We start from the raw sequence: 9548 nt of genomic DNA on the forward strand, positions 1-9548 counted from the left end.
GGGCTGTTGGAGGAACATGTCTTGTTAAGTCAGAACTCTTCCCCTACACGGCCCCGGCAGCGCTGCACCGGCAAGGGATAGCGCGCGCTGCTCTGGCCTAGAGGTAGGAGAAGGCAAGGAAAAAGAAGTAGTGAGGGAAAGGAGAGGGGGCGTTAACACCACCCTCACAGTACTCGTAAGAGCGCGCGAGTTCGATAAAAACACAACATCTCATCGTCGCAGATATTGAAACAAGCAGCCAAAGTGTTCTCTGTTTAGTCCGCTTAGTAGGAATCCGATACTTGCTCGGGTCAAGCCGTTTAGTCACACGTCGGTGTGCGACTGTGTGTGTGTGTGTGTGTGTGTGTGTGTGTCTGTGTGAACACATTTGTGGCAGGGAAAGTATGGGGAGAGCGGCGGGCGGGGAGCGCGCCAGTAATTGTATAGGCGAACGGTCTGTGTTAGGCATTCCTCCGTCGGGGTGGGAGCAGCTCCTCAGGAATGACTCATCATGGCATTCCAGTGGGAAAGCGTTGCACACACACACACACACACACACGCACACCCGCACTCACATACACACTCAAACACACACCCTTTGATGTATGTGTGTATTTGGGTGATTCCGCCGATTATGTGCACATATTTCATGACAGATTCTGAACAAATTAAGTGTTTTAGTCTGACCTGATAAACAAAACTAAGTGAAATATATGCTTTTTATTAAAAAATACAATGTTATAGTAGTACGATGGCACCTTCCAGAACGGTTAATTTTAAGAAATATGAGGTAGAACATGCAATGCGCACATCTTGGCGGAATAACGCATATGGGGCGGGACGCCAACACAAGACAACAAACTGATCACGCCAGGTCAGACGGGGACAATACTTGCTCAGTGTTGAAAAGTAATGCGTAAGTCTCACGCGGGAAATTATTTCACGAGGAATGGTGTCGTTACAATTTCAACTTAAAAAATTGTGACACTTACTATGTATCGACTTGGAATCCTTCGATAAGTGAAACAGGTTGGGCGTAAATTTATGCTGCCGATCCCAATAAAAAACCGAAAGGAATCCTGTAGGTTCATTTTATTGATTTTATTCGAGTACAAAATAAGATAACTAGTCTCGTGCTTAGCGTTCATTTTAGCTGTAAAGAAATGTGGAGGCCAGTTAATATTAGGTACGTACATAAATGAACATCTCTACAGTAAAAGCAAATAATGCAACTAAGTTTCCAGCCAAATAGATCCACAATACAGGCTTCAAATTGTATGTGGTGATAGGTTTCCTCTCCTGATTGCCTAAAGGGAAAGCAATCCGCCGATACTTGCGATGCAGGCCAGCCGCCCGCATGCGCCCTAAGAGCTTTCGCAGTGGGCCTTCTACGGGAGAACCGTAAGAAGTAAGAAAACAAGAATAAATGCTAAAACTAGTTGCAAACGGAAAAGTGTGCAGCTGTCTCATAAAAGCTCCTGGGAAGTAGCTTAAAAGACCGTCAAATTGGCTTTTGTCAAAGAAAAAGCTACCGTTCTTCCCATATGCAGTTGCACTTAACATCTCCCAGTCGCTGAAGCCGAAACGGAACCTATCGTGTGACAAACCAGTGGCGCCGATCAACGAGAGGTAATCCGTGTCCTGCTGACCAAAGGGGCCGTTACTCATGAGTGACAAGTCAGTCTCGAGCCAGTCCTGCCAGGAGTCAATCTCTCGATTCCTGATCGGGTCCCTCAAGAAGCTCAGTAGCTTCCCTTGATAGGCCGCCACCACCACGACACAAGTCAGCATCCATCCTCCAAAGACTGCTCGCGGGCGCACACTCTGAAAGCTGAGCGGCTGCGTCAGCAGCGGAGCGAGAGTCAGCAGGAGTGCGCCCTGGTAGCACCGCTCACCGTGCGTCAGGTACAAGAACGCGGCCACGGCCATCGTCGACGCCCCAACGGCAGACCACACTGCAGGGGTGAGCTCGGCCGTTATAGAGTGCAACGCGTGATATGGCTTGCCCGCACCTGCAGGAACTACGAATATAAGATCGTGCAATCCCCAAGCAAACACGCTTAGCTGGCTGTGTAAGGCAACTGTTATCTTAAAACCTGTACTAGAACCAACAGAGCATGCTGTCAAATCTAGGCGACAGGTGTCTGCAGCCCTTATTGGGCCAAACAGATCTCGAGTGTAATTGAATTTAAATTCAAATACTGCACCATACAAGTCTTGCAAATCTCGCAGTATCTGGTACGACTCCCCAATCTGGAAGAGCCCGGCACTACTCTCGTTATACTGTTCGGGCGCCAGAGAGAGCATCTCCGCAGTGAGAGGCTGCCCGTCAGGCGGCGGCCGCCAGGTGACGCAGGCCTCTGGAAAGATCGCCGAGGTCAGCGTCGACCAACCTGCCTGCGCCGACCAAGCACCCATTGGCTCGAGCGTGGCCTTCGGGATATCATACATGTCGCAGGTAATGTGCAGGGCGAAGACGTGCGTCGCGCCGTCAGGGTGAGTCGTTATCATGATGCGGATGAAGCGATGGCAGGTACCCGGCAAATAAGGTTGCACCTTCAAGGAATGCACCTCGGACTCCAGCTGGGACTCCGCGACCGGCGGCCACCAGTAGAGGATACGCACCCGGTAGGGAATACAGAGGAGGGGGTCGAACCGGCCGAGGACGAGCGCGACAGAGGAGGACGGCAGCATCCCAGTCAGAACGAAATCTGAGAACTGGAAAGACAGCAACGCACTGATAAATAAAGCGTGCAACTGACGAACACACGCAAGTGTTTAACAATACGTTGCACACTTTTAAGTGAAGCACACAATATTTCAATAGGAAAAAACTGTATTATAGTAAAGATGAACACTTAATTTTGCTTAATGACAGGGTTTGGAATGTTGGACACTTTTACGTATTCGAATTTACAATCCAACACCTAAGAACGCCCACCATATGCCACATTCACACTTCTCTTTTTAGTGATGCGGCTCGGTTCGAGTTCAGTTTTACACATACCTTCCAGGCCGCACGACCTTCGAACAGGTACACCGAAGCTACTTTCGGGAACCGACGGAGAAATTCATCCAGCCAAACAGTTTGGCCAAACACGTACAACTTGGGCGTATATGCATCATGGCTACCCAGTTGGAAGTTTGGGGGGATGAGCGCCAAGGCGCACGAGGTCTCGGGCGTGTCGCTCATGTCAGAGGATGGACCTTTCTCCAAGGATCGCCTCAAGTTCGCCTAAAAACAAAATGCACCCTGTGAATCTCGGTCTAGTAGATTATATCCTAGAATATAACTCAACAAGAACCAATCTCCTGCAGCAAACGACTGTTCCGCAGCCGTGCACTTTGCCTCTGTCTTACCGCGGCTGCATTGCTCCTGACTTCTGAAAAGACTAAGCAGAACATTAATACTATTGGCAGTGCCTGTTGCCGCGGCATGTTCGGCGCCCTCTGCCCACAACCAAGGCAGCGAACGGCGCAAAAGCGGCAAAATCGATGCGACCTGACAGCAAATCGAAGACGACGCACTTAAATGTGTGTACTATGGGCAATACACTCTGCCTTGTTTGTACTATGAACACCAAAAAAAGTGATGTGAACTTTTTTGCACACAACTTGTAAAGAAATGCACCTGTGCTTTCTTGCGTATTTTTAATAGAAAATAATGATAAAATTTCAAAGGTTCGATCAAATAGTTGATAGAAGGGTTGACCACTTGGTTTACGGATAAGACCATATCTGCTTCAATTCAGGTTGATTCGCCCACTGGATGGAGAGAAAGCCGAGTGGGCATTTCCGGCGTAATCATGCGTCAGACCGGGACATTGCCTTTATTTTAGATGTAAAGAAATGTGCAAAATAATTATAAGAATATTACATCAAGTAAAAAGCTCTAGAAAAAAAGAAATTAATGCCACCAAGTTTCCAGTCAAATAGACCATCATTACAGGCTGCAAATTGTATTTGGTAATGGGTTTTCCCTCCGTAGTAACATTGGTTGTACGGTGGACAATCGTACGATATTTATCATGAATACCCGCAGCGCGCAAACGCCCCAAAAGCTTTCTTAGAGGCTTTTCTATCGGGGAGCCATTGGTAGTGACAAAACAAGAGGAAAGGCTGTAACCAGCCGCCATCGGGAAAACGTGCAGATTGTTCGTAACATCTTTTGGGACATAGTTAAAAACCATGTCGAAATCAGCCTTGTCGGAGAAAAAGCTAGTCTTCTTCCCATTTGCAGTTATACTTAACATGTCCCAGTAAGAGAAGCCGAAGCGGAACCTATCGCTTGTTAGGCCATCGGCACCGATTAACGACAAGTATTCGGTCTCCAGTACACCATATGGCCCCTGGTTTATTAACTTCAAGTCACTCTCGAGCCAGTCCTGCCAGGAGTTGATTTCTCGATTCCTGAGGGGATTTCTCAAGAAGCTCAGGAGCTTTCCCTGATAGCCCGCCACCACAACGAAACAGGTCAGCATCCAGCCCCCGAGGATTGTTCGCGTACGCACGCTCTGAAAGCTCAGCGGCTGTCCCAGCAGAGGAGCGAAGGTGAGGAGAAAAACGTTCTGAAAGCTCTGCTGACCGCGCGTCAGGTAAAAACACGCGGCCACGACCAGCGTCGATGCCCCAACAGCAGACCACACTGCAGGAGCGAACTCGGCCGTTATAGAGTGCAACGCGTGATATGGTTTGCCCGCACCAGCAGGGACCACGAATATAAGATCGTGCAATCCCCAAGCAAACACGCTTAGCTGGCTGTGTAAGGCAACTGTTATCTTAAAACCTGGGTTAGAACTAATTGAACACGCCACGACATCAAGACGGCAGGTGTCTGCAGCCCTCAACGGGTAGTACGGATTTCGAGTAACATTAAATTTAAATTCAAATGCTGGACCGTAGGAGTTTCGCAAAACTCGCAGTACATTGTAACCCTCTCCGAGCTTAAAGGGCTGTTCCTGGAGGTCACCATGCACTTCATCCTGTACAGACATCATCACCGCAGTGAGAGGCTGCCCGTCGGGCGGCGGCCGCCAAGAGACGCAGGCCTCTGGAAAGATCGCCGAGGTCGGCGTCGACCAACCCGTCCCGGGCGACCAAGTGCCCAACGGCTCAAGCGTGGCTGCGGGAGACTTGAACATGTCGCAGGCAAGATGAAGGGAGAAGACGTGCGTCGCGCCGGCCGGGTGGGTCGTGACCATGATGCGGACGAAGCGGTGGCACGCACCCGGCGGGTAGTAGCGCGCGTTCAAGGAACGCACCTCGCTCTCCAACTGCGTGTCTGCGACCGAGGCCTCCCAGTAGAGAACGCGCACCCGGTAAGGGATATGGAGGAGTTGTTCAGATTGGTCGAGCACAAGCGCAACGGACGAGGAGGGCAGCATACCAGTCAGGACGAAATCTGCGAACTGGAATAACAGAGATGCAGGCTCAAGCACAAGGAAAGTACAGTTGAAGTTGTACTACACGTACCTCCCAGGCCGCACTACCGTCGAACAGGTAAACCGAAGCTACTTTCGGGAACCGGCGGAGAAATTCATTCAGCCAGACAGTTTTACCAAACACGTACAGCCTGGGCGAATATGAATCATGGTCGCCCGGTTGGAAGTTGGGGGGAAGGAGTGCCAGGGCGCACGATGCCTCGGGCGTGTCGTTCATGTCGAAGGAGAGACCTTTCCTTAAGAAACGACTTAGGTTCACCTAAAATTTAAAGGCATTGTGAGAATCTCGCAGACACGCAGGTTATACCCTACGAACGTAATACATGATGAACCATGAATGTGTAGCCTTTCTCTTTGTAGCAAAAGGCCGTTTTGCAGCAGTTTACTTAGGCTGTCTTACCGTGCCCACACTGCACCTGACTTCTGTTAAGACTAAGCAGAGCAGTACTACAGTTGGAACTGCGTGTTGCCTCGGCATGTTCGACGCCCTCTGACCACAGCCAAGACGGCGAACGGCGCCATTGCGGAGAAATCGATGAATCTGACACCCATCAGGTAGGAAGGAACGGTCAGGCAGTTGACCACTTGGTTTAATGTGTATGGATTAGACAATCTCTGCTATACTTCAGACTGATTCCCATTAGAGTTCTGGACTGAATTCCATTAGGGTTCTGGTTTCATGTTATATTGAAGTAATAGTATAGCACACTTTATAACGAATTCAACATTTAACACGAAAACTACGATTCCCTAATAAAAGATAAACTGTAACAGTTTCAATTTTTGTGAGGCTATTTATATGTGCATAAGTGCTCCCGCCTGTGGGTATTTAAAAACATTTGCCTCCACACTAAAACTCACAAAGGACAAAAGGTTGCCTACTGCATATATCCATAACACTGGCGCTAAATTGGAAGAAGAAATTCGTGTTACTCTACTAAGCGTCAGATTTTCCCTGTTATGGTAAATTTGGCGTTTTCTACTAGCATTCATTTTATTTTGCAGACCTGCCGCCCACATTCGCCCCAAAAGTTTTCGTAGAGGAACTTCGAATGGCGAGCCCTTTGTTGTGAAAAAGCAAGTCTGTAGACTAAACTCTTCTAACCTCGTGAAAACGTTGAGGCGTGACGAAATATTTTTCGACAACCGAGTAACTGCAAACTCATACAAATTTTTGTCATATAAAAAACCACAGTCTCTCCGTGTCGCAGTCTCTACAAACATTTGCTCGTCTGTAAAACCCGAGCGGAACCTTTCTGGTGTCAAACCAGGAACACCCCACTGTGAAAGAAATTCGCTGTCCATCGGGATGGGACCGCGAGCGATGTAGAACAGATCACTCTCGAGCCAGTCCTTCCAGGAGTTGATCTCTCTGTTCCGAGGCGGGTCCGTCAGGTAGCCCAGCAGCTGCCCCTGGTAGGCCGCGACCACAACCACGCAGGTCAGCAGCCAGCCCCCGAGCACAGGTCGCAGCGGCCCAGCGCCGCACCGAGAGTCGAACGGCTGTCCCAGAAGAGGTGCGAGCGCTACGAGGACGGCGTGCTCGACGCTCTCGTCCCGACGCGCGAGGTGCAGGCAGGCCGCCACGACGAGCACCGCCGCGCCGAGTACGGTCCACACCCCGGCGGTGAACTCGACGGTGAGCGAGTGGAACATGTGGTAGGGCTCGCCCGCGCCCTTCGGCACCACGCCCAGCAGCGCGTCAAACTCCCAGGCGAACACGCTCAGTTCAGAGTGCAAGAGCACGTCAATCCGATCGGTCGTGCCGAGACACGATGCCAAATCCAGGCGGCACCAGTCCGCAGACCTCATTGGATGGTACGTGTCGCGGCTGAATTCGGGCTCTATGTCAAACGCCAATCCGTAGGACCTTTGCAGCACTCGTAATATCTCATACGATTCCGTCTCCTGAACTGCACGCACCATTGCTTTGTTGTTGGGGTCGTATCTCATAGATGCTAACGCAAACATCTCTGCGGTGAGAGGGCGCTCGTCAATCGTCGGAGGCTGCCAGGAGAGGCACGGCGGCGGGAAGAGCGTCTCAGCCGGGGAGGACCACCCGGTGACGGAGGACCAAACGCCCATGGCGTCGAGTGTAAGCCGAGTGGGCCTTTTGTAGTCGCAAACGTAGATTCCGGCGTAAACGTGAGTCAACCCGGCCGGCCGTAGCGTCATCGCGAAGCGAACGTAGCGGTGGCAAGTTTTAGGCGGGACGGGCTGCTTCTTAAGCTCGCGCAGCAGCGGATTCAACTGTGAGGTTAGCGACACCCAGCGGACGGTGCGCACCCTGTAGGGGATGAGCGGCATCGGATCGTAAGCGTCGTCGAGAACAAGCGCAATGGAGTAGGAGGGCATCATGCCCGCCCTGATAAAGTCAGAGAACTGAAAGAAAAAACGTAAACAACAAAAACAGCAATCGTAAACACGGCAGTCGATGAACTGCATCCAAATTGAAATGCGTTGCATACCCTCGTGGTGTAACGGCCAGAAAAAAGGTACACAGACGCCACAGTCGGGAATCGCTGGAGAAACTCACTTAGCCAATCAGTTTTACCAAACACGTACAAACGTGGTGCGTGTGTGGCGGAAGCATTATTGCCAGCGAGCTGGAGGTGGGGAGGTATGAGCGCCAAGGCGCACAGGGTCTCGTGCGTGGCGTTCACATCAAACAAAGAAAGTAGTCGCGAGAAAAGAGGAGAGTTTCCCTGTTGATAAACATAAACGTATCAAAACAACACGAAAATGTCTTTTTTCTTTTAATTTGTCGTTTTGCAAAGCACGCATTGTCAGAGTAAACCTCTCTGGCTCGCACTTATAGCTATGCAAATATGCATGTCCTAGGCTACGCTTCGAAGTCATAGAAAAAATTGATCGCGAGATTCGCTACCAGTTACGTTTTACGAGGCCGTTATTCGCCTTACCCTGATCGCAGTACACCTAGCTTCTACGAGGACTACACAGAGGAGGATCGCTGATGATACCGTCCTGCCCGAGGGCATGTCGGACGCCTTCTGGCCGGCGGGCGCGGCAGGTCTAACAGCGACGGACCCACTACTTGGCGAGTGGTGTCCGATGATTGATTTGATGGCATCAAATTACGTATGTTCGGACAGCTAAATGAATGGGCTTGCAGGTAACTGCAAAGGAAAGAATGTGAGCTCCACATTGTTTGGGCCGTTGAGGACTTTTTAAAAAATAGAAATACGAGACGAGGTCTCTCCCCCCTGCAGCTGGCACTGTCTGGCCTGGGACCGATGTGTCCTGGAGAATATGGACCGGACACGCAGCCCCCACCTTCCACTGCGCCGGTCATCCTAGTGTCGCCTCCCGTGCGGCGCCATCCTCAGCCCCTTTATTATTACTCTTTTAGCTGTGTCCCAGCTATCTTTTACCAGCCGCCGACCACCCCTCCGCCTCGACCGTATCCACAGTGCTCCATATCCCCACGCCAGCCCCCCCCTTCCACCCGGCCCAGACACGGCCCACCGCCCCTTGTATGCAGTGTGGCTTATCCTGACCGGGGCAGCTGACTTTCTCCGGCCAACCTCCCCTCCCCACTCCACCCCAACCCTTCCCCCTGCTCTAGCCTGTCCTCCTGTCCATGGCAGGTCCAGCCCAGCAACATGCCAAATGCGACTGGGACTGTAAGAAAATTAATTTACCAGCTCTGCGGCGTATAGGAGGTGAACCAAATAAAAGCAAAACGACAGGCACGCGAGCGTGCACACACGACCAGAGACGCACAGAAAGAAAAATAGTAATGATACAAAAATAAAAAGAACGGCTGGCAATACCAATGGAGGAAAGGGTAGATGGAAAAAAGGGGCAGCCAATATTTAAAAAACAAAAATATGGTGCGTACGCGGAGGTTGTGTGGGCGTCGTGCCACATGCACAGTGGCACACGAAAAAAACCCGCTGCGGCCAAGGAAAAAGAAAAATACCATAACGCAGCCACAGAAAGTCCAGACTATGAAACCGACATTGTAACATTCGAAAGGCAAAGATGGGGTTCATTATTTCTTTTCAACAAAAATGAGTTATCTCGGGTCATCCGATTTTCATCGCCGTCGTGCAAAGTATATGCCTGCACGCATAATTCACGTCCTTTCCCGCGTACCGGCGGGGT

General features: G+C 50.6%; 2 protein-coding genes across 2 annotated transcripts; both read right to left on the reverse strand.

The window, feature by feature from the left end:
- Positions 1 to 1094: 1094 nt before the first annotated feature.
- On the reverse strand, positions 1095 to 3416 carry LOC127752159 (uncharacterized). The gene is made up of 3 exons (XM_052276838.1): positions 3340 to 3416; positions 2987 to 3214; positions 1095 to 2697 (listed from the first exon to the last, which is right to left on the reverse strand). Exons 1-3 carry the CDS (start codon positions 3382 to 3384, stop codon positions 1162 to 1164), a joined length of 1809 nt encoding a protein of 602 aa, XP_052132798.1. The 5' UTR covers positions 3385 to 3416; the 3' UTR covers positions 1095 to 1161.
- A 406-nt stretch (positions 3417 to 3822) lies between these two features.
- Positions 3823 to 5911, reverse strand: LOC127752160 (uncharacterized). Its single transcript, XM_052276839.1, has 3 exons — positions 5821 to 5911; positions 5452 to 5679; positions 3823 to 5387 (listed from the first exon to the last, which is right to left on the reverse strand). Exons 1-3 carry the CDS (start codon positions 5896 to 5898, stop codon positions 3858 to 3860), a joined length of 1836 nt encoding a protein of 611 aa, XP_052132799.1. The 5' UTR covers positions 5899 to 5911; the 3' UTR covers positions 3823 to 3857.
- Between the last annotated feature and the right edge of the window lie 3637 nt (positions 5912 to 9548).

This window comes from Frankliniella occidentalis, unplaced genomic scaffold (genome assembly GCF_000697945.3).
Source record: "Frankliniella occidentalis isolate FOCC.00 unplaced genomic scaffold, Focc_3.1 Scaffold4678, whole genome shotgun sequence".
Taxonomy (NCBI): Eukaryota; Metazoa; Arthropoda; class Insecta; order Thysanoptera; family Thripidae; genus Frankliniella; species Frankliniella occidentalis.